Source organism: Equus caballus, chromosome 23, assembly GCF_041296265.1.
Source record: "Equus caballus isolate H_3958 breed thoroughbred chromosome 23, TB-T2T, whole genome shotgun sequence".
Lineage (NCBI taxonomy): Eukaryota > Metazoa > Chordata > Mammalia > Perissodactyla > Equidae > Equus > Equus caballus.
Genome location: NC_091706.1, coordinates 34,086,720 through 34,114,154, shown reverse-complemented (window position 1 = coordinate 34,114,154; position 27,435 = coordinate 34,086,720). Strand labels below are relative to the sequence as shown.

Genomic DNA, 27,435 nt, shown 5'->3' with positions numbered 1-27,435 from the left:
TGTGTTTGGAGGCCAGCAGTGTTTTGTTTTTAATGAGGCACAGTTGCAGGTCTCCAAATGTGTGCCACAAGGGAACAAGACATATGAGGGCTTCTTAATTCTTTTATAAGCATCACCTTGAAGGAAAAGAGCATTTAGATGTAGGTTTGGCACTTCTTTTAGGTAGAAAGGCTTAAGGGGTTAGAATGCTTAAAAAGAATAATTCAAGTATTCCAGTTTAAAGAATAAAATATTAAAAATAAACCCCACAAACAATTAGATAAAGTGGGGGAAAAGTACAACTGGATGCCATGTTTCTTTCTTTTGGAGGGAGGAGGGATGGGAAAAGAGCTACATTCTTGCTTCTTCCTTACTCTTTTGTATAATGTTGCAGGTATCTCTCTCTTTTAATAGTTTCCTTTTCACTCGTTACATAAAAGCAGAAGTGTCAGAAAGAATAGTCTCTTCTGGTATCTTCCCGGAGTCCTCCAAGCAAAATGGAAAGGAAGGAGGGAAAAAATAACGTGTGTCAGTCCTGTGGTGTCCTACTGAAAGAGGGCAGCAGTGTTTGGACACAAAAAGCCTTAATATGCTCCCTGCAACTATGAATCAGCTAATGCTAAAAAGTGTCGAGGTTTCATCTGCTTTACACCAGACCCACAAGCTGCACTCTTGAGAATGCTCTGCTCACCTTCAAAATAAACTGTTTCATCCGAATCCCTCGACAATCTTGGGACCAGCAAGACAAAAGTCAAAAGCAGCCTCAAACTACCTTTGGCTACTCGAGAATAAGATGATTGAGAGTAAGATGATCGGTAACCCCCTCTTACCAACGATCAGGATGAACCTCAAAAGAGTTGTGTGTACAAATCATAGACCGACCCACATCGTGTGTGCGCCCCTGTACCTTTGGATGTAGGATGTGGACACACAGGTGAAGTCTTTCGAGTTTCGTGAACTCCTGGCAAAGGGGTGGGAGGGAGAGGGAAACAAAGTCGCTCCGTTGTGATTTTCCGAGGTCACTTCTGGGACTCGCCCGGGAGCGCGCTCCGGTAGCGGAAAGCGGGCCCCGCGGCGGCCGACAGAGGTCCGGCCGCGACCTCGCTCTGTCCCCTCCTGCGAGGGGCGCGCGGGCCGGGACCCGCCGCCCGAAGTCAGATCGAGGCTCGGCTCCGCCTCCCTCCGCCCGCCCGCCCGCCCCCGACGACCCCCGGAGGTGGCGGGGGCACCGCCCGCGCGCCACTCACATGTGCGGGTTCCTCCTGAAGGCGTTGGTGATGTCCTTCACCACCCGCTGCACCAGCACGGCCACCTCCTCGCTAGTCTCGGCCATGTTGGCGGCGGCCGCGGCAGCCCAAGCGCGCCTCCGGGAGAGCGCCGAACCGCCGGCGGGAGTTCCGCGGGGAGCGCGCGCGTGTGCGCCGGTGTGGCCGCGCCCCCGCCCCCGCCGCCGCGCCGGCCGCCGAGCACTTCCGGGTCAGCTCGCTGGCAACTGGGGCGTCGTGCCCGCTGAAGCTAGGGCGGTTTGGTTGGTCCCCGACTTCCACTGGGGGATATGGTAACCGAATTTCTTAGTGTCTGAGAAGATGCTGTGGGTTCAGTTGGAAAGTTGCCTCAGGTGGCTGTGTTAAACATTTTAATTTCTAGTCTAATTCTAGGAAGAAAGGGTCCTCAAGTCACTCCCCGAGAGTCAGAGACCGGCCTGAACCCCCTGGTGATGCGGGGTCGGTGAGCCGAGGAGTGGAAAGAAAGATCTTCTTGGACTCTCAAGGTCTAGCAGTAGTGCTCTTTTATTTAGAGAATAGTATGGAATAGCATGGAGACAGGACCCATGGGCAGTAAAGAGTTGCTGCATGGGGACAGGATCCACGGGCAGTAAAGAGCTGCTGCATGGGGACAGGACCCATGGGTGGTGAAGAGCTGCTGCCGCTGCTGCATGGGGACAGGACCCATGGGCAGTCAGAGCTCCTGCTGCTGCCCCAAGTTGAGGGTTAGGGCTAAATTTATAAGGCACAGGTACGTGACTTATTTTTACTGGAAAAAGAAAAGATGATGTAAAAAGTCATTAAATGATTTCAGTGCAGATGGGGTCTGGTCATTGTGCGGTCGTGTAACTTTAGATATGAATCTGGTCATGTAGATCAGCGTGTAGGTGAGGATGCCCTGGGCTTCTCTCCCTGGGGCAGCCCTAATTCATACCGTAAAAATCCACCAGGTCATATAGGTCGGCATGTAGGCCAGGTCACCTTGGGCTTCTCTACCTGGGACAGCCTTAATCCACATCACTGGCACCCCATGCTCAGCTGTTCAGGGAACCTGCCAGGTCCACGGGAGCTTCGGGAGGAAAGTCTCACTGAGAGTGCTGGTCTTCTTGAGTGGCTAGTGCCGTGGCGCTTTGAGAGCTGGTTCGCCTTATTTTTCTAGCTGGAGGGATAAGTTGGTCCAGAGATGCTGGTGGCGGAGTGAGTGCCCATTGGACCGTGTTGGTGACCTCCTTTTGGACCTGCCTGCCAATTTCGGCCTTTGAGCGGCCGTTTTCAAGAAATTAATTTTAAAAATGTAATTGATGCATTAAAGGAAGGAAAAAGAAGGTAAAGGAAAAGTTATTTGCCCCTCGGATATAAAGAGTAGAAGTAGAGAAATCTTTTTTAGATTTTCTACTTTGAGTCTACTTTGTACATCATTTGGTGTCCTTTGAACGTTGTGTGTCAGTTTTGGACTTAAAAAAGCAAGGCCCTGACGAGGTTTGCTCTGAATAGCGATTTACTTTGCTACAAATAATTTTGGTAAGAAAAACTTGCTTTCTAGTCCATTTGGATTTTGAAATACCATAATTCAGATTTTCATACATCAGATTTTCCTTCAACTTTCTGTGAGAGAAAAATCTGGATGCCTTTGGTTCAGTTCTTTTTACTTAACCCTTGAAATTTGTATCTTTTAAAAACTTTTATAAGCAAGCTCATAGTGTGAACATATGTGCAGCATCTGAATTAGGGTTGATGATTGTGAAAGTAAAAACCATCCATTGGATACCAAATTATAAAGCATTGAATGAGAAATATAAATTATGTCCAGTGGTCGATACTCTGTGGGTATGTTTATAGAGGCTAGACATGCTGTATGGACATTGGCTTTCTGGTTTTCAAAGAAACAAGCTGAAAGTTTCACAAAATTGTAGAAAAGCAAGATGGGACAGATTTGAATTAGTAAAATCAAACAAACCTTAACCTCTTAACAAGATGTCAGGTGAGGCAGTGAAGTGAGTGAAGGTGTGTTTCCATCCTAAGGCCAAGAACAACTTCAAATATCCTAGTTACTCTAAGAATGTGATACCAATTCTCAAATGATTTGAGTTAACCAAGTCTTCTTCCCACTTAATCAAAGCCTTACATCCTTTCCTAATAAAGTGGGAAATAAATCCTGACTTTAGGAGGCAGCGCTCAAAGCAGCACACTCAGAAGTACAAAATTTTTTTCAAAGATTCTATTTTTAGTCTGAAAAATTAGTGTGATTTTTGTATTTCACCCTATATATTTAACAGGAGAAAACCAAATTTTGTCCCTAAAGCCTGAAGTAAAATGGATATTCCAGAAAGATAATTCTATATGATTCTGTGTATGCCCTCCCCACATATACACACATACATACACACACCCTGTTTGTACTCATTTGAAGGGCATGGGTCTCATAGGTCCCATGTTTCTTCTAAAAATACACCAATTGTTTCACCCAATCATTAAGGATCTACTATGTTTAGAATTTGGATTTTTTGAATTGAAGCATATTAGAACTCTGATCCAACCCCTACTTTTGCAGATAAGGCAACTGGGGTTCAAAGAAGTTAGGGAATTGAAATTCATGAGACTTTAATAATAATATGTATATGAGAATAGGATATGATAAATTTAGCATGATTTTGCTGAAAGACTCAAAGATTTATGTTCAGGGATCTGCAAAATACATTTACTGATAATAATGAAATATTGTAAATAGCTTAAATGCCCAACGTTGGGGATTGATTAAATTACAGTAAATCTATGTGATGAAATACTATTTAGTCATTTAAAAGCACATTATAATTAGAATATATACCAAACTCCTAGAGAGAGGTATATTTATAGGAGAATTTTACTTTCTAAGTAACACAAAGAACAAAATACATTTTTTGTAATTTAAGAAAAGTTTTTAGGAGTATATGTTAATAAAGACATAGATATATTTGTTCACTAGCCAACTATCTCTTATGCATATTAATTTTCTTAGAGATGTACTGATTTTTAAGACCATGCCTCTAGTTATTGTTCACATGGCCATGAATGTATTTTGGCAATCCTCCTACACCCCCCAAAAATCATGCTTTTCATATTTTAGAAGATAATTTGATGGCAGGGGAAAAAGTAGATATGTAGTGACAAAAACAAGTACAAAAACAGCACACAAGACAGTCCTAATTTTGTATATACAAAATGAATTGTAAATAACATAATCATATATATAATAGGTTTGGAGGATATAAACTGAGATGTTAACAATAGTTATCTCTGTATGATAGAATTACTGGAGATAATTAAGATGTATAAATATACATTGTTTATACTCTTCTGTATGTTCCAAACTTTCTACAGTAAAAACCTGGTGTATGTGTTGAGGGCTCTGGTAGGAAGGAAGACACCAAGGTGGTTTTAATGAAAGGCTGAGTAATTACTGTTGTGAAGAATTGGAGATGACCTTATAATCTGTTTCTGTCTTTGCTCTGTATTATTCTACTTAAATCACTATGTGTTGTTTGTTTACTCTGTTTATTTGGATTTGAAGTCCATTTTCTCGTGACATTGTGCAAGATAGAGTGCAAATAGTACTAAACACGTTCCTACTGTGTGCTGAGGATTATTACAAAAAAACAAGCTTATTACCCCCATTAAAAAAGTAAACACTTGGCAGCTGGCCTGGTGGTGTAGTGTTTAAGTTTGCACCCTGCTTGGGCAGCCCTGGGGTTTACAGATTCAGATCCCCCTCATGGACTTACACACCCCTCATCAAGCCATGCTCTGGCAGCATCCCACATACAAAACAAAGGAAGATTGGCACAGATGTTAACTCAGTGACAATCTTCCTCAAGCAAAAAGAAGAAGATTGGCAACAGATGTTAGGTCAGGGCCAATCTTCCTCATCAAAAAAAAAAAAAAGGTATAAGTGCTCAATTTTAAATCCTTCATTATAATATTACCATTATGGCTAACTATCTACTTACAGTATGCCAAACCTCAACCTTATCACTATCCTAAAATTTAAAATCCAAGAACTTACTAACAAAGAAATAGAAGAAGGGAAATATAATACCATCAAGCCACAATATCAATATCTTCTTATGAATTCTTAAGAATAGTCAATAGGAGTGATGTCATCTTTAAAGTTTTTATTAAAGACCATTTTAAGAAAAGGAATAAAAATTAATACATGAATTTAAAAAGACAATTGTACATTAAACTTAAGAAAGTTTTGGTATGCCCTTTGCCTGAGTGTGTGGGTTTATTTTCCCAAATAGAAAACTTCATATATAATCAAGAACTATCTTCTTAAAGAGTCACAAGAACACCTATGAATGTGAATGCCATCTATTCTTATATTTAGTTGATATCTCTAGCACTTCATTATTCTAATTGTTGAGATAAAGATGAGAAAATGTGTGTGATAGCATCTTTAAACTGAAGCACTCTACAAATGATTATTTATTTCTATGAATAAAAAAAGCATCATTATGAGTAAATCATTATTAAAACACAATAGTAAACTAAGCTAAATACTAACTTTCAACATGAAACTCTATGGTTTAACATTTCTAAAGAGAATTATTATACAGCAATTACAATTAATCTCCTACATAAAACATGAACTTTTTTTAACCTGACAAGGTAGGCAAATGTTATGAAAATAATAATCATGAAGATAACTTTAAATGACCTGTTAATACTGATGTTAGAATCCATGAGGATACAAGAAAGAGGTACTCATTGCATAACATGGTTTTTGTTGCTGAGTATGTGATGCCTTCTTTTTCTTGACATTTGCTATTTTCAAAATGTCACTCGTCTCCTTTGCCCTCTTCTTTCTTCCTACCACAGAGGCCCAGGAGACTCATGGTGTAACGTTTAGAAAAGAACAGGAGAAAATGTCTGGAGAGAAAAAGAGCCAATCCTAGGCCTGTGTGGAAACAGCTAGAGAGATGGGTATGTCTCTATGATGCAATGAATGTTTCTCACGCACTGAAGATGTCGAATTGTTGTAGGAATTTTGTTAGTACTGTGCCTTTTAATGTATGACTAAATGAAAGAAGTACTCAAATATGAGTACATTCTTAGGCGTTTTTTTTCTGCTTTATGTTTTAATTATTCTTCAGTGTAAATATGACAATAATGAAAACCATAGATTTAGATTAAAAAAAATCATAACTGAAAATTTAGAAAGCTTGTAAAAGCCTCACTTTGACTACAGGAGGGGTTCGGTCTGAGAATTCTTCAGTAACTGCCTAAAAGTAAGACAGGGCAACACCTGCTCTTCTTTATCTCACTTCTTAAATTAATTTTTCAACTCAGAATCTTGTAATAAAAAGAAACCTTATTTCTCAGTTTCTTCCTGTTTCTGTGTTTTAAGCCACCTCTGAGAATCATTAGAATTATTAATATTAGGACAAAGTCACCCATAGAAAATGATGAACTTCGTTAAATGTTGAATTATGCTCTGATTTGCAGTGTAGTATTTATAGAGACAGATAGTCTGAGTTTTAGGAAGGAATGCCAAAGGGTAACTCCTAGTTAATGTCTTCTGACTTCAGGCACTTTAATTTCTCTGGTGAGCCTCCCAAGTCACCATCAGTGTGCAAAAAAGTGCCAAAGTTAGTGCATTGTGTTTATAGGAAGAGAAGGCTAAATAGCATGCCTGAGAGTATGAGACTCCAACCAATTGTACTTACTTATTCCACAAATTTTAATGAGTGTTACTGTGTATAAGACATTGGGCTAGCTGCTGGTGTACAATGGTGAGAAAAACAGACAGTGTTCTTGCCTTCCTGTGGGACTTACAGTCTGATGGAAGAGATACACAATATTCAAGTAAACAGACAAATCTATAATGAAAAATTGTAACACATGACACAAAAGTAAAAGCAAGATACGATGAAAGATGATAACAGTGTGGGAAGAAGGGCAAAATTTTAGACGGTGTGGTCAGGGAGGCCTGTTCCGGGTGGTGATATTTAAGATGAGGCTTGAAAGATGAGAAGGAACCAGCCCTGTGAAAAGCAGAAGAGCCTCACCTGTAGTGGAAACAGTATTTGTGAAGGCCTTAAGAAGAAAAGAGCTTACATAGCATGTCTCAGGAATTGAAAGAAGGCCAAACTAATAACTTCTACTGACCTGACGGTGTTTGTAAAGTGATTTCAGATTCAATACTGCTGTTGTCTGAATGTCTACTATGAGCGTGATTGCCTAGCTCCAATTTTTCTTCCTTTCTGTATCTTCTGTTTTTTGTAGTGCTACACTGAATGGCTCACCATGGACAGCTCATGTCACACGGTTGTGTGGTATCCCATGATCAGGTGTTTAGTCCTAAGAGCCCAGTAGCAAGCCTAGAACTGTTTTCCCAAAAGGATAATATTTATCAAAAGAGGAGGATGATAGTCTTTCTTTCAAAGCCCTAAGGTTATTGCTATTACATTTTTTTAAAATTTGCTACCCTTGGGTCTTCTGGGTCATGTGGCCCAAGATCAGCTTGCATGGAAGCTCTGGGATCCATTCAAAACTGAGTTGTTCAGTAAATTACTTAAACTAAAACATTCAAATAGAGTGTATGTTGCCTCCTGAATCCCGAGTGGCCTGAATGTCTCTTTCTCAGTGGTAGAGTGTACAAGATGAAGCAACTTGCCGTTCATCTTGGTAGAAATATTGTGACATGTCCCAGACTACTGGACTCTTAGAAGCTTCGCCATGCTCATAGACCCTTTAATATTTTAAGGGTTTATCTTCCATCCTCTGTCCTGTATGTGTTTTACCAAGACACGTAGAGTATTTGGTACTTACTACACATGAAGTCAAATACCTCCAAAGGAAAAAAGCAGTAAAACTCTTGTTATACACTTATAGACTCCGGTATTTTCTCTTTGTAGTATGTATCAAATGTAATTAAGAGTTATGCAACTAGTTCAACGTCTTTATCCTTCTATAGAATGTAAACTCCACAAGAGCTGGAACCCTATTCGTCATGTACAGTGCTGTGTCCCTGTACCTTCCTTGCATATAGTGGATTCGCAATTAATACTAAAATGGATAAATGGATGGAAGGAAAGGATGGGTGAAAATAGGAAAGAATAGAATAGCCAACATGTAATATAGATGTAATGAAGAAACAGTAGAGGAAGTCATGTAGGAATTTAGTCAGAGGCTTAATCATGAGGAAACTTGAGGCCATATTTTTGCAGTTGAAATTTTTCTAACACATTGCAGGGAGCCATTGAAGGAGTTTGTGCTTCTTTGTTGAAATCCATTATTCTGCAAGGGTGCTCTCATTACTTTATCCTTTGTTTAGTTATACATACATACGTAAATGAGCACACACATACACACTTTTGAGTTTTATTACATAACAGGAGAATCCATTTCATTTTTAGTTTTGTTTTCCCAGCATCTGGCATATTACCTGAATATAGTAAGCACTTCAACATTTGTCAAATGAGCAAATAAAGGCCCAATTAAAATGCTGCCTCAACCACGAAGTCTTTCGTGATCACCCTAGCTAGAAATGCTCTTCTATATTCTTGAACTCCACTGGACTCTGTGTAGTGTTTGCTTGGTACTTTTCATATATTGCCTTGTTTTACGGTTATTTATGTATATCTTTTACTAAGTTGGAAGGGGTTGTAACTTGACTTTTGTATCTCAACAACATAGTATCAGCTTCTTATATGAGGCAGACTTTAAGTTTATATTTATTGAATGGAAAAAAGAAAAAATATATTTACTCTTTTGTTGTTAATGTAATGGATAGCAAAGACTTATGCAATGAGAATCATAATTCTTAAAATCTATCATTCAGTTGTTATAATTTCCATACATGTATTTTATTCTATAATTTGATATTATTTTCACAAATTGAATGGGTGTGGACAGTACAGGAAAGCTTTTGTTGTGGAAAAAGTTATAAATCATGTAAGTCTTTTTTAAAACCACTTTTTAATTGAGATATTCCCATACCATAAAGTTTACCCTTTTAAAGTGTAAAATTTAGTGGTTTTTAGTATATTCACAAGGTTATGCAACCATCACCACTAATTAATTCCATGACATTTTCATCAACTGCTACTGAATCTGGTTCTAAGGATAGCTTTGTCATTTCAGACCTTTTTTTTTTTTTTTTTTTCTCCTTTTAGCATGGCTTGTAATCTTTTGTTGAAAAAGGGACATGGTATACGGGATAGTAGAAACCAAAGTAAATAGGCATATGGTAAGAGGTTTTATGTTAATCTTGTTAGGAGCTGGGCTGTGTTTGATGTTTACTGTAGCTGTAGGTGCCACAGGATTCATTTTCTGTACTTGTATTTTTTTCTCCCCTGTTGTCTTAGGTTTCTCTAAGAATTTCTTCTTAAATAGAATCTGTGTCTTGCCACTCTTTCAGTTGCAACCCACTGTTACTATACTGAGTCCTATTGGTGTGATAAAGTATTGCGGGAGAGGAATTGTTCTATAATTTTATGATTAACTCTCAGTCTTTTAATGGGCCTGAGTCCTTGGGCTTGGACCTTCAGCAGTGCTTCCTAGCTTTTTTCTTTTCTCTTAAGTGAGATAGGGAGGAAAGATGGAGGGGCTGGAGTTGGCTAATTGCCTTTCCCTTGGTCATATAAGGTTCTGGTAACATGACTTCACCTGGAGCGTTGGCCCTGATTACAGAGAATGCTTTGGGTGTATTTCAGAATATTACTTAACCCCTCCCTCTGACTAAAATGGGAGGGCATTTTTTGGGGGTCATCACCTTGAGAACCTGGTGGGATTCCTTGAGGTAAAACCCATAAAAGTGTTTGGGTTCCCCTAAGATTGGAACCCCAAAGAGTTTCTCAATCTTGAGCGAGTCCACACTTAACCTACAGCAGTTTGTCAGAATTATCACCTCAGTGTTCAAAGCAGATTAGGGCTCCAGCATCTTTTGCTCCAGTAAGCTGATCTCAGCTGTGATTCTCTGTATTTGCCTGGCTCTCGAATTTCTGGGTGACAGTTTGCTCTGTGATTTCTGAGTGATTTTAGTTCTGTGATGAGTCTAAGAAAATTCATTTATTTTCAGTTTGTTTACTTTTTGTCTTGTTGTAAGACTGGGAATGAAGACTTCCAAACTCTTTACATGTTGGAGCTGACACTACAAGTTTCCCAAACTTTATTTTAAAGGGTTAAATAGGACATATTTTAGACTTTGCAGGTTGCATGGTCTCTGTTCCAATTACTCAGCTCTGCTGTTGTAGCATGAAAGCAGCCATAGGCAATACATAAATTAATGAGAATCTCTATATTGTTTTTCTATTATTTCATTTATTTCTTCTCTAATCTTTACTATTTCCTTCCTTCTGCTTACTTTGGGTTTAGTTGTCTCTATTTTTTCTAGTTTCTTAAGGTGGAAGGTGTTAAAAAACAAAATTCGACTGAGTACATTCGAAGATCTAGTTGGCTTTATTAAATGATTCCTGACTCAGGCAGTATCTCATCTGACCAGCTGAGAGACAATCAGAGGGGTTACACCACATAGAATGCTTCTATAGTAAGGAGAGTGGGACAAGGAAAGGAAGTCATCAGCAAGGAAAAATGAAAGTTCATTGGAGGAAAGTAAAAGTTTAGGTGAGGACATCTTCTCATTGGCTGAGCTGCAGCATCTCTCATTGGCTAGGCTTGTTGCTGGACAAGAAGGAATTCTTCCTTCCTCCTGCTGGAGCAGTTAACTGGTTACACTTCCTGTTTGGGAGTGCAAAGTAGTCTCTTCCTATTAGGGTCTGTAACTGACTCTGTAATTAACTGACACTGTAGTTGACATCTTCCTCTTTGGGGTAGTTGACATCTTTCTGTTGGGGGTGATTGATAGCTCCCTTTTTTGGGGTAATTGACAACAAGTGGTAGGGTGTGAGAGTTCTGTCTACAGGCCTTCCTGACTCCAATTTTAGTTGAGGTTTCTTTATTAATTTTAACAAAGATTATGTTATTGATTCAAAATCTTTTTATATAGGTATTTAGAGCTATACATTTCCCTCTAAGCACTATTTTAGCTGAATCCCATAACTTTCGGTATGTTGTGTTTTTATTTTCAGTTATCTTGGTATTTTCTAATATCCCTTGTGATATTTTCTTTGACGTATTGGTTATTTAAGAATGTGGTGTTTAATTTCCACATATTTGTGAATTTCCCTAATTTATATGTTATGTCTAATTTCATTCTATTTCTTCAGAGAACATACTTTGTATGATTTCAATAGTTTTAACTTTATTGAGGCTTCTTTTATGGCTTAACGTATGGTCTATTCTGGAGAATGTTCCCTGTGCTCTTGAGAAGAATATGTATTCTGCTTTTCTTAGATAGAATGTTCTATAGACATCTATTAGTTCTAGTTAGTTTATAGTGTTGTGCAAGTCTTCTTTTTCCTTGTTGATCTTTTTTCTAGTTGTTCTTTTCATTTTTGAAAGTAAGACGTTGAATTCTCCAACTGTTATTGTTGAGTTGTCAATTTCTCTTTTAATTCTATCTATTTTTACCTCTTGTATTTGGGTCTTTGTTGATAGGTGCAGATATGTTTATAATTTTTATATCTTGATGAATCAATCCTTTTATCATTGTAAAATATCATTCTTTGTCTCTATCTCTAGTGACAAATTTTGTCTTAAAGTCTATTTTATGATATCAGTATAGTCACTCTAGTTCTCTTTTGGATACTGTTTGTGTGATGTATCTTTTCCCATTCTTTCCCTTTTAAGTTATTTATGTCTTTGAATCTATGTCTTGAATCTAAAATGTGTGTCTTGTAGACAGTAATAGTTGGATTACGTCTTTTTTTAAAGATAAAATCCATTCTTCTAATTGCTGCCTTTTAATTGGAGATATTGATCTATTTACATTTACTGTAATTACTGATAAGGAATGATTTAGATCTACATTTTGGTATTTGTTTTCTATATGTCTTATGTGTTTTTGTTCCTCTATTCCTCCATTACTGCCTTCTTTTTTAGTAAATGAATATCTTATAGTGTTCCATTTTAATTACCTTGTCATTTCTTTTATTGTATCTGTTTTTTGAGTTATTTTTTTTTGTTAGGTTTCCTAGGGATTACAATTAAAACCTTACCTTATAACAATATAGTTCAAAATAACAATTTAATTACAACAGTATATAAATACTGTATATAAATATATATATAGTATTTGCTCCTATATATTTCCATTTCCTCCTTCATCCTTTGTGCTGTTACTATCATGCATATTACATTTTTATATATTGTATGCCCATCAACACCAATTGTAATCATTCCTTTATATAGGTTTTTTGTTTTTAAGAACTTTATTTTTCCTTTTTTCTCCCCAAAGCCCCCTGGTACATAGTTGTGTATTTTTTAGTTGTGGGTCCTTCTAGTTGTGGCATGTGGGATGCTGCCTCAGCATGGCTTGATGAGCGGTGTCATGTCTGCACCTAGGATTCAAACTGGTGAAACCCTGGCCAAAGCAGAGCATGCGAACCTAACCACTCGGCCATGGGGTGGGCCCTCCTTTATATAGTTTTAAAAATCAGATAGGAGATATAAAAGAAGAATTCCAAACTAAAAAATACATTTATACTGCTTTTCATATTTACCTATTTAGTTACCCTGACTAGTGCTCTTTATTTCTTCATATAGATTTGAGTTACTGTCTAATGTCTTTTCATTTCAGCCTAAAGGACTCCCTTTGATATTTCTTTTTTTTTTTTTTTTAAGATTTTTCATTTTTACTTTTTCTCCCCAAAGCCCCCCGGTACATAGTTGTATTTTTTTTTTTAGATGTGAGACCTTCTAGTTATGGCATGTGAGATGCTGCCTCAGCATGGCTTGATGAGCGGTGCCATGTCTGTACCCAGGATTCAAACTGGCAAAACCCTGGGTCTCTGAAGTAGAGCTCGTGAACTCAACCACTCTGCCATGGGGCCAGCCCCTGATATTTCTTGTATGGCAGGCTGTTTGTGATACATTCTCTCAGTTCTGTATCTGGTAATGTTTTGCCTTAATTTTTGAAGGATAGTTTTGCTGGATATAGGATTCTTTGTTGATAATCTTTTTCTTCCTGCACTTCGAGTATGTCATCCCACTGCCTTCTGACCTCTAATGTTTCTTGATGAGAAATCAGCTGTTAATTTTATTAAGGATCCCTTGTATATGATGAGGTGCTTCTGTTTTGCTGCCTTCAAGCTTTTCTCTGTCTTTTGACAATTTGATTATGATGTGTCTAATTGTGGTTTTCTTTGAATTTATACCACTTGGAGTTTTGTTGAGTTTCTTGCATGTATTAATAAGTTTCATCAAATTTGAGAAGTTTTTCAATCAATATTTCTTCAAATATTCTGTCTGCCCCTTTCTCTGTCTCTTTTCTTTCTAAAACTCTCTAGCACTGTTAAATATGCTTATAATTTATTACATTTTTTATTTCTAGAAGTTCTTTTACAAATATGCTAGGTTTCTTTTTAGAGTTACCTGTTCCTCTGAGATACCTTCAGGGTTATCTTTTTATTTGTTTAAGTAGAATAGCCATAGTTATTTTATAATCTGTATATAATATTTCCAATGTCTGCAGTCTCTGCATATCTGTTTCTTTAAATTATTGTTTTGGTTATTTCCTTCATGATACTGTGTCATTGCGTGCTTCTTATTCCTGAAAAAATATTTTTGGGAGATTTTATAAAGCCTAGAGTGAAGATGCCTCCTCATGGAATGATTTACTTTTGCTTCTGCCTGGTGCCTGGTACACCACCAGTCTGTCACCATCTTAAAACCAGTTGACAGCTTAAGTTTCCTGAATACGAACCTTTTAAAAATCCCATGGCCTCAAGTTCTCAGGATATTTTTCCTTTACTCTCTCAGCCTCCCACGTTCCACAGTGTGCTACAAGTGGGAGTGAGAGGTGGGGGTGTGTTTATGTCTGGTTTATCCATACTCTAATTGGTGTGTCCCTTTAAGATCCTATTTGATTCCTCATCTTGAGTTGGCCCTTGGCCTTGACATCTGTTCCTGTTGCAGGTGAGACTGCCAAAACCAAAGGACGTTTCCCTGGATCAGTAAATGTCTTCAGGACAAACATGGTTGAGGAGTTCAGGTGTTCATGTACCTATCTGGGTTTTTCTTTCCCTTAGATTTATGACCTTTTGCTTTCCAGTCTTTTGACAGCTCTTCAATGCTCTGAGGAGATGTTTAACTAGCATTTAACTAGCATATCCGTGGTTTTCAACTGGATGATTAGATTGAACAATCTAGCCCACCATTACTAGAAATAGAAGTCTGCAAAGTTTCTTTAATGATAAATCTATAAAAATACTACCTGAAATCTTCTCTTATTATATATCATAAGAGACAAAGATTGGAATAGGAGGTTAGAAAGACATTTTTTATTTTTTTATTTTTTAATTTTTATTTTCTATTTTATTTTTTAAAGATTTTATTTTTTTCCTTTTTCTCCCCAAAGCCCCCCGGTACATAGTTGTATATTCTTCGTTGTGGGTCCTTCTAGTTGTGGCATGTGGGACGCTGCCTCAGCGTGGTTTGATGAGCAGTGCCATGTCCGCGCCCAGGATTCGAACCAACGAAACACTGGACCACCTGCAGCGGAGCGCGCGAACTTAACCACTCAGCCGCGGGGCCAGCCCCTAGAAAGACATTTTTTAGATTTTTGAATTAATCACAAAAAGTCTTTCATTTATAAATGTTTGATGAATTACTTGCTGTTTTGTAGAAGGCTGTGTGCTGGAAGGATACAAAATTTTAAACAGCACGAATATGTTCATTAGGCATCTTTTTTTTCTAGTAATTTTGAAATTTTAGTGTCACTTTTAACTAAATTACCTTTTAGGATTAACTCGTTTACAGGAACAATTATGCCGTCTCACCCTCTTAAAATCTCAATGTGCTGTGGGCCTACTGTTAGGATTGCATAGTTACACTTATTTAAATAGGTTATTTTATTAGACAGGTTATATTACTTAAACAGGAAGTTATTAAATGGAATTATTAAGCAGTATTTTACTTAAACAATAAATTTATTTATTTTACTTTAAATGGCTATAAACCAAGTTTCTTTTTTTCACACTTTAGTTTTGTATCATATAAAGAAAGCATTAATTTTTTACATTTTCTTCAGGGACCCTATATTTTATAGACAAGATTAATGGTTTGGTTTTGTTTATGGTATTTACTCTCTTATATATCTGCCAAGTTTATGAAGTCCTGTTGTCTTTCAATACAATGGTTCATTTGAAGTATATGTGAAAAGGAAACTTGGTATAAAGCCACAAATCACTGATTGATGGATTTTTAACTTTAAAAAAGAACGTAAGGTGTTTAAGAAAGCTCAACATGCACTACATTAATACAGCAAAGATTTCTATTCAGAATTTGTACAACAGCCCTATTGAGGTGTTTTTGGATTCATTAGATGTAATTCACTAACCACGAATTAAACATAAGTTGATTTTTGTGTGTGTGTTATGACAAATTATTTTGTTTGCAGAGAAGGTATTTTGTTCTTAACAACATATGGGATCATGAAAAAACTTGGGCAGTAAGTTAATAGAGATGTTTCTTTGCTGTATAATTTAATAAATACCAGCAATGATTTAGCAACTATAGCATTTTTAATCCAAGTAACCATTTATTAGCTATTAACGAGGTATAAGAAGGAATGCTAATTGATTTATATTCTTAAAATATCTTGAAATATTTCATTAAAGGTGTAATGAATCACTGTAAAGAAAACTAATGTAAAAATTCTGAGATTCTTTTTTCCTTATTCCATTTTAGGTTGAGTGATGAAAATCGCCATCAATACGTGCAATGTTGCTCAGATGTTTTAATTACATTTTGTCTTCTTAATTCACTTAAATTCATTTATTTTATAGGAAGCTAATTCATATGAAATTTATTGTGAGATAGACTTTAAGGACATTCTTGACATTCTATTTTCTGTTTTATAAAAGCCTAAATTTTCACCATGCTAAATTGTGTTATGCAGTTGTGGTTTCTTAGTGTTATAAAGACTGTAGGGAGGCTTAGCTGTCACATGGTACATGGTGGAAGTGGCAGCATGGAAATGGTGTCAACCTGGTTCTCAGATGCATGAAAGAGAAGAGAAACAGACAGGAAACTTCTCGTAAGAGTATAGAATTTGTGCGTGTGTGTGTGTGTGTGTATGTGAGGAAGATCGGCCCTGAGCTAACATCTGTGCCAGTCTTCCTCTATTTTATGTGGGATGCCGCCGTACCATGGCTTGATGAACAGTACTAGGTCTGCGACTGGGATCCAGACCTGCGAACCCTGGGGTGCCGAAGCGGAGCGCGTGAACTTAACCACTACACCCCTGGGCCGGCCCCAGTATAGAATATTTTTTGATAACCCATTTACTATAAAAAATCTATAGTTTCTATAGTTTAGTTATAATGAATGGGAATTATGAATATTAAATACAGTGTGACTTTTCAAAAATTTCCTTCCATTTCTTTTGCCACTTGACAGCAAAGACATGAAAATTGAACTAAACACATAAGCTATTGTGTTCATATGTATCTTATATTTTTAATATAAGGTGGGAAGCTGGCTTACAGCCACTTTTTTAATGCACAAGAATTATCTTAATGAATCCTAACGAAATCATACAGTCTTATGAATATTATTTGCTTGAAAATCTTCCTGTATTTTATAAACTCTAGTTAAAATGACTTTGTTACTTGAGTTTACTCCTGTGCTATTGAATCTGTTCTTTATATGAAAGTTCATATAAAATATTAAAAATGCTTTTCAGTTGGGGCTGGCCCCGTGGCCGAGTGGTTAAGTTCATGCACTCCGCTGCAGGTGGCCCAGTGTTTCGTTGGTTCGAATCCTGGGCGTGGACATGGCACTGCTCATCAAACCACGCTGAGGCAGCGTCCCACATACCACAACTAGAAGGACCCACAACGAAGAATATACAACTATGTACTAGGGGGCTTTGGGGAGAATAAGGAAAAAATTTTTAAAAAAATCTTTAAAAAAAAATGTTCTTTATTAAAAAAAAAATGCTTTTCAGTTAAAATGGTTTTATATATTCTCTCAAATTTTTGGATGAGATTTCATTTTGACCAAGAGTAGTTCTGACCACATTACACTTCAGGGTCCTCTAGTAGCCCACATTCATTTATATCTGTGTCAGAGTGAGTTAGGTTTCTCGCTGCCATTCATAACATACATTTGAGCCACAGACCATACCCCAATAATGGAACCAATTAATATAAGCTATCTTTTAATCATTAAAATCCTTACATAAGTCCAAGAAACAGGCCAACGCACTACCAACATCAAGAAGGGATTGGCTCTTTATTTCTGACTCGAACAGAGTTGATAACTCTCTTCCATTTCAACAAGAAAAGCGTTATTTCATAAATGTTTTTACTTTCACGAAAAATGAGTGAAGCCATTTTAGAAATTAATTTTATACTCTCTTTAAAACTTAAAAAAAAATTAGTTATCTGGGGAGAGTCAGTCTGACTAGTGATAAACCTGAATTGTAGAATTAATTTTAGTGTGATCTTATGTCTTTCAAGTACTCTATATTCAATAGCTGGAACTATTAAGTAAATATTTTAGCTTGATGCAATAAAAAGATGAGGTTCATTTCTGTTTAGCAGCGTCTGTCTTCACATCAACAGTCTATTTAATGAAGCATTTCAATGGAGCAAACATTTGTTGGGTATCTGCTATGTGCATGGCGTGTCCCTAGAGGTGACAAAGATGACCAAAACGTAGACACTGCTCCCAAGAAACTTGTTTTCTCAAGCAAATTAACCCTATTCACCTGCTGTCTTATTTAGATGCAAATCTAATTTGCATATTGCATAAGACTTGCATTTGAAATAGACTTTGCATTTGCATAAGACTTTCTTTTGAAATAGACCAAACAAAAACTTTTGTTTATCCACTCATTGAAAGATCAAAAACTTTCCATCAGTACCATCCTAATAAAGGAGATGTAACTTGTTTAAACAAAATATGTCTCAGGCTTTTATTTCAGAAATTATATTTGGAAAAATCTAAACTGCTCCCTGAAACCTTTTTGACTATGTAAATAAGACTTTTTCCTTTTAAATTGTAAACCAAAATTGGAACTCAATGCCATGCAATTTAATTCCTTTGCTTTTAAGAAGGAGTTAATTTTATATTATTAGCAGCCAAATGTAGATTTTAAAATTAAGGTGGCTTTAAGAAAATCTAAATTTGTCTTTTTTAAATTGTAGCACAGGGTTTTACAAGAAGTTCTCAGTCCATTCCTGTATATTGACTTTAAGACAAGAACTTATGTTTTTAGAATAAGTAATCTTCTAGCCTAGGATATTTAAAGCTTTCAAGAACTGATAGAGGAAAAAATTTCAAAAACAATTTACTTTATTCTGGATAGCTATTTGCTGGTAGATATGACACTGGAAACTCATGAATTATCTGGATGGGGAAACTGGTTTTCTTAATTGCTAGATTCTTCCCTTTTCTATCAGCATTTAGATTGAGTCTACTGCAAGAAAAAAACTGGAACTAACGAGCTCTGTGTGGTATTTTGAGAGATCATTTTGTGTGTGTGTGTGTGTGTGTGTGTGTGTCTATTTTTAAATCATATATATAGGAGAAAAGTCTATTTCATGCTACTGGCCTTCAGTCTTCCACACTTGAATATGGAGAGAGAATGGAAAAGGAGGTTAGAGTTGAAAGTGTTTCTTTCTACATCCTATTTCTTTAATTTCCCTTTTTGTTTCTAAAGGTTCCATATAAGGCAGGCTAAACTCTGAATAAAGCTAACACTAAACTCTGAAGAAAACCCAAAGTGAAGGCACAGAAATATTTAATGGGCTGTTTTGAAGAATAACCTTTGTTTATTTTTTCAAGTAGATGACTGATTTGGTGGTGGTTGTTGGATCATCATACACATTAGGTTCCTGACGGTCAGATTTTCAAATTTGTGTATTAATTCAAGAAATATTTGTTGAGCACCTGTTACATTCCAGCCACCATTCTAGGCACTGGGGACAGAGTTCTTGTGGAGCACACAGTCTTGTAAGTTTTCTCACCTAGGAGTTTCTTCACTACTCTGTTAGATGTTATTTACCTCCCCCCCTTGTTTCAGTTCACTTGCATCCATTTTCCCATATTAGGATCCAACATGATTTTGTAGACAACATATAGTTGGGTCTTGTCTTTTTATCCACCCTGACACCCTCTCTCTTTTAATTGACATATTTAGACTATTGACCTTTAAAGAGATTATTAATATAGTTAGATTGATATCTACCATGTTTGTTATTGTTTGCAATTCATTGTTCTTTGCTTCTTTTTTTTGGTCTTTCTTTTTCTGCCTCTATGGTTTTAATGAGACATTTTATGTAACTCCATTTCTTCTCCTTCCTTAACATATTGTATTATTTTCCTAGGGCTTCCATAAAAAATAAATGCCACAGACTGGGTTGCTTAAACAACAGAAATTAATTTTTTCATGGTTCTGGAGGCTAGGAGTCCAAGATCAAGGTGTTGGCAGGTTTGGTTTCTTCTGAGGCCTCTCTCCTTGGCTTGCAGATGGCTGCCTTCTTGCTGTGTCCTCACATGGCCTTTCCTCTGTACATGAACATCCCTGGTGTCTCTTTGTATGTGCAGATTTCCTCTTGTTATAAGGACACCAGTCAGACTGGATTAGGGCCCACCATAATGGACTCATTTTAACTTAATCACCTCTTTAAAGACCTTACCTCCAAATATAGTCATATGGGGGTGAGGACTTCAGCATATGAATTTGTGGGGGACAGAGTTCAGCCCATAACATGTATCAATTTTACTTCTTTTTTTAACTTTTTTTGATGATGTCCTAGAGTTTGCAGTATATATTTACAACTAATCCAAGTCCACTTTCAAAGAACACTATACTGCTTCAAGGGTAGTGCAAGTACCTCGTAACAGTGTATTCCCAATTCCTCCTCCTGTCTCTTACAACATTGCTCTTATTCATTTCATTTATCCATAAGCAATGATCACCTACTATACTGTTGCTATTATTTTAAACAAACAATGTTATTGTTAGATCAATTGAGTAAGAAAAATAAAAAATTTTAGTTTGCTCTCATATTCCTTCTCTGAGGTTCTTCTCTTCTTTATGTAGATCTGAGTTTGTGACATAATTTTTCTTCTTTCTGAAGAACTTCTTTTAACTTGGCGATAACTCCCTCAATATGTGTTTATCTGAGAAAGTCTTTATTTCTCCTTCACTTTTGAAGGATAATTTCGCTAGATATAGAATTCTAGGTTGGTGTATTTTTCTTTTAAAACTGAATATTTCATTCTACTCTCTTCTTGCTTGCATGGTTTCGGAAGAATAGTCTAATAAATTCTTATCCTTGTTCCTCTATTGATAAGGTGGGTTTTTCTCTTCTGGCTTCTTTCACGATTTTCTCTTTGTTTTTGATTTTCTGCAGTTTGAAAATGATATGCCAATGTGTAAATTTTTTGTGTGTTTTATCCTGCTTAGTGTTTTCTGAGCTTCCTGAATCTGTGATTTGATGTTTGTCATTAATTTAAAAAAATTCTCAGCCATCATTACTTCAAACCTTTTTTCTCTTCCTTTTCCTCTTTCTTCTCTTTCTGATATTCCTATTATGTATATGTTATTCCTTTTGTAATTGTCTCATAGATCCAACATAACATTCCAACATTTTGAGATGTCAAAAAAATACTTTCTCTCAAGAATAAAGGAAAATAAAAAATTGAACTTAGGAACCTTGATTCAACTTCATTTGTTTATTCATTTATTCATTCATTCAACATATATTTTTACTGAATGCCTACTTTGAATCAGTTCTCTAAGTGCCTTTATTTAATAACATGGCTTTATATGCATTATATCCCTTAAGTATTTCCCAGCAGTGACAACTTCATCACTTTGGTGATGAATAAGGAATTAATAATTCATTCTTTTGTTGTTCATTTCCAGGATTTAACAGAAACCATTAGAAGAAAAACAAACATATAAAAGCCTGTGATGACATTTTCAGCTTTTCTATGGGAAGAAATAAATATAAAATTGATGGTATTACTATTTATTATTATTGCATTTTGCTTGTGAAGGAGAAGTGACTGTATGGTTATCAAAATCCATCAGAAAGTAAAAAATAAAAATGGGTATGCACCCTGTGCAGGTTACACACAATTTTGTTTATGATGAAGACATCCAATGAAGGTGAAATAAGTTTATGTACTTATAATTTTTTTTTTTTAAAGATTGGCACCTGAGCTAACAACTGTTGCCAATCTTTTTTTTTTTTTCTGCTTTTTCTCCCCAAATCCCTCCAGTACATAGTTGTATATTTTAGTTGTGGGTCCTTCTAGTTGTGGCATGTGGGATGCTGCCTCAGCGTGGCCTGATGAGTGGTGCCATGTCTGTGCCCAGGATCTGACTGGTGAAACTCTGGGCTGCCGAAGCGGAGCATGCAGACTTAACCACTCGGCCACGGGGCCGGCCCCAGTTTGTGTATTTTAATGATTTACCATTAAAAGGACCAGTTTACAAGAAGAAAATTAACACCACCACAGATGGCTTAATTTTACCCCTTAAATAGGGTTCTTTTTGCCGTATGGAGAATCATGCACAAACAGCATCTTATTCTTCAGTCTGTAATAGTTCTACCAAAAGGGAAGTCTTAACAGGAACAATGTGTATTAATAAAGAACACAAACACAGAATTACTAAATATTTTGATTTACATTCTTGGCTCCACATTGCTGCATTGGGAGAGCATTTATTATCTGAGACTATCCCTTTGTTCTGAGGGAGTAAGAAATAGTATACCTAAGGATGGCTCTCTTTGTAGCCAGGAAAAGGTAGATTACCATTCTAGTGTTGTACTTTGCAAAAGAATAGCTGTACAAATTCAGGGGTATCTTGTGTTATGTAGTAGAATATCTCTGAAAAGACAGGTTGCATATAACTCAGCCTTTATATATTGAAAAACATCCTAAATGTACTGTGGAAGAGCTGAAAACAACCTGTAAGGAGTCCTTTTGCAGTCTATGGAATCACTAATAATTTCTCTCCCTGTGGGCTTTGAGTTTTAAAATTATTAATGCTACATGCAAAGCATTGTGTTCTATTCAAGGATAAGTTACTCTACATAACTGGAGTTATTTTATATGAGTGAGGTTTACATTTTTCAGTTCTAATATTGTTAAACACTGTTAAGGCATCTATATCACTGCTCTGAAGAATTCAGGCTCTGCAGACTGAATGCTCGATTTTAAAATCCAGGACCCACAACTTACTAACTCTGCAATTTCTTCTATAAAATACCTCAGTTTCTTCTTCTGTAAAATGAGTGCAATACTTCAAAGATTTATTGTGCATATTAACTAAGACAATGCATAGAGTACTTAGCACAATACAGTACCTGGTTTAATACACATTAATTACTCTCATTTGCCACATAGTTTGAAGTGAAAAATACAGATTGTAGAAAGTATTATCACATTGATATCTAACAATATGCATAAAATATATTTTTCTACTTTTAATTTTTTAGATTATAAAAGCAACAACTGCCTATGGTACATACAAAATCAAATAATCTAGTACAGAGAAGTTTAAATTAAAAGTAAAATCTCATGCTACAACATGAATGAATCTTGAAAACATTTTGCTAAGAGAAAGAAGCCAGCTACAAAGGACCACATGTAGTGTGATTTCATTTGGAGGATTGGAGGGTGACAGCTAAGGGGTCCAGGAGTTCTTTTTAGAGTGATGAAAATGTTCTAAAATTGTGGTTTTGGTCATACAACTCTGTGAATATGCTGTAAGTCATTGATTTATACACTTTAAAAGGGTGAACTGTATGGCATGTGAATTATATCTCAATAAAGGAAAATTTTTTTAAAAAAATTTCTATACACTAACAATGAATTATCAGAAAAGAAATAAAGAAAACAATCCCATATCCAATAACATCAAAAAGAATAAAATGCTTAGAAATAAATTTAACCAAGGAGGTGAAAGGTCTGTATACCAAAAACGATGCCACTGATGAAGTAAATTGAAGAAGGTGCAAATAAATAGAAAGCTATCCTGTGCTGATGGATTGGAAGAATTAATACTGTTAAAATGTCCACACCACCCAAAGTAATCTATAGATTCAATGCAATCTCTATCAAGATTCCAATGGCATTTTTTACAGAAATAGAAAAAACATCCTAAAATGTGTATGAAACCACAAAACACACTGAATAGCCAAAGCAATCCTGAGAAAGAACAGCAAAGACAGAGGCATCACATCTCCTTATTTCAAACTATATTACAAAGCTATAGTAATCAAAACAGTACAATACTAGGTAAAAACAGACACACAGACCAATGGAACGCAATCAAGATCCCAGAGATCATGCATTTACAATCAGCTAATTTTTGATAAGGCATTTAAGAATCCTCAATGGAGAAAAGATAGTCTCTTCAATAAGTGGTTCTGGGAAAACTGGATATTCACATGCAAAAGAATGAAACTGGACCCCTGTCTTACAACTCACAGAAATTAACTCAAAATGGATTAAAGACTTAAATGTAAGTTCTGAAATGATTAAACTCCTAGAAGAAAACATAGGGAAAAAGCTCCTTGACATTGGTCTTGGCAATGATTTTCTGGATATGACACCCAAAGTACAAGCAACGGAAGTAAAAAACAAGTGGGACTGCATCAGCAAAAGAAAGTATCAATAAAATGAAAAGGCAACCTATGGAATGGGAGAAAATATTTCTAAACCACATATCTGATAAAGGGTTACTATCCAAAATATATGGAACTCATACAATTCAACGGCAAAAAAACAAACATTCCAGTTTAAAAAGGGGCAAAGGACTTGAATAGACATTTTTCCAAAAGAAGATACTCAACAAATACTTGAAAAGGTGCATAACATTACAAATCACCAGGGAAATGCAAATCAAAATCACAATGAGATATCATCTCTCACCTGTTACACTGGCTATTATAAAAAAAAAAAAAACAAGATAAGTACTGAAGAGGATATGGAGTAAATGGAACCCTTGTACACTGTTAGTGGGAATGTAAATTGGTGCAGTCACTATGGAAAACAGTATGGAGGTTCTTCAAAATATTAAAAATAGAACTACCATATGATCCAGTAATTCCACATCTAGGTATATTTGAAATCACTGTCTTGAAGAGATATCTGCACCCCTATGTTCATTGCAGCATTATTTACAATAGCCAAGACATGGAAACAACCTAAGTGTCCATCAACGGATGAACGAATAAAAAATATATATATATTCACATACATATATTTATATGTATACATATACTGTGTTTACCTTGTGCCCAGCTCTGTGCTAGATATTTTACATATATTTTTGCATTTAATCCTCAGCAACCCTATGACCTAGCTGCTTTATTTTTCTCCATTGTCTTCATGAGGAAAGTGGGGCTTAGATAAGCAGCTTAGCCCAAAGTCACACAATGAGTTAGTGACCTAAGTGGGACTTGAACCCAGGTCAGCTTTGTGCAAGAGCCCATGTTTTTCTCTTAAGCTTTACAACCTAGTGCATGCCTCCCTCTAAGAGAATGGTTAGAAGTTTGGGTTTTTTCTTTTTAAAATCTAGGATAACTATTTCAAGGATTTTGGGTGTCACACAGCAGCTTTTTACAGAGTCCCTTCTCTTGTCTCTTTGGGTCAAAGCCATACTGATTAAATGGAAGGGTATAATGACAACTTGTTCCTTCTGTGATTCTCCTCATCTCCTCAACCTTATGTTCTTGGTGCTCTAATTTTAACAAGCCATTGAAATTGTTTAAAATCAGTTTATTATTTAACTTTAGTATAAATCCTAGAAAACAAGAATTTTATAGTGTTAAAAAAGAGACAACAGATCCAAAATGGAGCCACTTGTGCTAACCCTGTCACCAAACCGAGACTTAATACCTAACTTAATTGCAGTTTCAGCCTTCCCCAGGAATGGAATCTTAAACCAGTCAATCCAGAATTAACCTGGTCAGCACTAGGGAGGTAATCTCTTTGGTAGACCCCTATCAGCCCCCAAAGAAAGATGACCTTACCACAAACAATCAGCTCCTTTGCCAGTATAACTTCCGTGTCCCACCCCCTTCTGCCTATAACAGTCTTTCATTTTGTACAGCTCTTCAGAGCTCCTTTCTATTTGCTAGATGGGAAGCTGACCAATTCATGACTCATTGAATAAAGCCAGTCAGATCTTTAAAATCTACTCATTTGATTTTGTTTTTTTTTTAAAGATTGGCACCTGAACTAACATCTGTTACCAATCTTCTTTTTTTCTTCTTCTTCTCCCCAAAGCCCCCCAGTACATGGTTGTATATTCTAGTTATGAATGCCTCTAGTTGTGCTATGTGGAATGCTGCCTCAACATCGTTTGATGAGTGGGGCCATGTCTGCACCCAGGATCCAAACTGGTGAAACCCTGGGCGCTGGAAGCAGAGCGCATGAACTTAACCCTCGGCCACAGGGCCAGCACCTGAATTTTTGTTAACAATAGTGAAAGGAGCAGTAGAGTAGAAACAACACCAAAAGTAGAATCTGAAAACCTGATTTCTAGTCCTAATTCTTCCCCTTTGTTGCTATATGTTCTTGGTCAAGCCTTTTCAACTGTTTTTTTCTTTCTGAGGAAGATTCACCCTGAGCTAACATCTGTTGCCAATTTTCCTCTTTTTGCTTGAGGAAGGTTCACCCTGAACTATCCATGCCAATCTTCCTCTATTTTGTATGTGGGTCTCCACCACAGTATGGCTGCAGACAAGTCATGTAGGCCTGTGCCCAGGAACCAAACCCGGGCTGCCAAAGAGGACCACGCTGAACTTAACCTCTAGCTGTGGGGCTGGCCCCCTTTTAAACTTTTTTAAGGTGTCTATTATCTTTAAATTGTCAGTAACAGTTTCCCCCATGCCTCCCCTCATAGAACATGTGGAAGGTTAAACCAATCAGCTTAGTCAGTAATTCAGTAAAACCAAAACAAAACAACACCAAACACCCGTATCCTGAATTCTCTCACTTTTAAGTCAGTTTCTAGGAACACCCTCAGATCACCATGTAAGAATATTTTAAGAATTTCATTGTGGGGCTGGCCCAGGGGCACAGCAGTTAAGTGTGCACATTCTGCTTCAGTGGCCCAGGGTTCACTGGTTCGGATCCTGGGTGCGGACATGGCACCACTTGGCAAGCCATGCTGTGGTAGGTGTCCCACATATAAAGTAGAGGAAGATGGGCATGGATGTTAGCTCAGGGCCAGTCTTCCTTGGCAAAAGAGGAGGATTGGTGGCAGATGTTAGCTCAGGGCTAATCTTCCTCAAAAAAAAAAAAAAAAAAAAGAATTTCATTGATTTATCTCTGGAAAATTAAGCCCAACTGATCTCTCTCTTTTTGGTTTGCAGGTTTTGATTTTTGGATAAAGATGGTTTTTCTTTAAATAACAGCAAGTGTAACAATCTCTTTTTGTAAAAAGTAGATGTTTAAGACATATTCAGAGGGCAATGACTCTTGAATACCTTTCCCTCCCTTTCAGTTCATGAATTACAATAATGACAGTTAAGTAGGTGTATGTTCATTAGTTGTTATGAAAGCTGATTTTCCCACCACCACACATTTTGAGAAGAAGCAATGAATAATATTTTCCTTCCTCAGTCCTCCCCACATTTCTTTATTTTCTGGTTCTAAATAGTATCCATGTTTCTTGCAGCAGCAGATTATAGGTGGAATCACTTTGACCTTGGCCAGAGCAAACTGAAGATTAGTGAAATAGAGCTGACCCCCAGCTTCTGGATGCCAAAGCCAGCACACCACTCACAACATTCACCTTTCCCCTTTGGGCCTTTTGCCCCTGGGTCTCAATTCTTTCCTCCTGATTTTGACTTTCTCCTACTTCTGATGGGCTGGAGAATTCCTTTGTATCTTGGCCTGGAAATCGGGATTTGGTGGAGATTGGTGTGGATGCAGTAGCTATGAGTGATTACGTCATCCACGGAGAGCCACTAAACATAAAAGAGAAGAATGCCCTCAATAGGACAATGCCCTACACAAAAGCTCTCATTTATCATGTCTACTTTAATGTCTTGCCTCAAATAATTTTCTTGTTGGTATTTGAAAGGTTTTCATTGGCTAAATATATAAT

The 27,435-nt window shown here is 36.7% G+C and overlaps 1 protein-coding gene and 1 long non-coding RNA gene across 6 annotated transcripts in view; one reads left to right on the top strand and one right to left on the bottom strand.

Moving 5' to 3' along the window:
* The window catches only part of PTAR1 (protein prenyltransferase alpha subunit repeat containing 1), a 50,003-nt gene extending 48,562 nt beyond the window's left edge, over positions 1–1,441 (bottom strand). For both annotated transcript variants that reach the window (XM_023627236.2, XM_070248641.1), the window contains exon 1: positions 1,227–1,441. In XM_023627236.2, coding sequence (XP_023483004.2) covers positions 1,227–1,312 — 86 coding nt within the window. In that variant the 5' untranslated portion in view covers positions 1,313–1,441. The remainder of the gene's footprint in view (positions 1–1,226) is intronic.
* On the top strand, positions 1,432–21,327 carry LOC106782493 (uncharacterized). Of its 4 annotated transcripts, none has more exons than XR_011431552.1 (4): positions 1,432–1,537; positions 2,404–2,570; positions 6,102–6,206; positions 21,229–21,327. It is a non-coding gene; the product is annotated as an uncharacterized lncRNA (long non-coding RNA). The 4 variants fall into 4 exon arrangements; XR_002803203.2 differs by having other exon boundaries at positions 1,444–1,597; XR_002803206.2 differs by having other exon boundaries at positions 1,460–1,750.
* Positions 21,328–27,435: the final 6,108 nt, after the last annotated feature.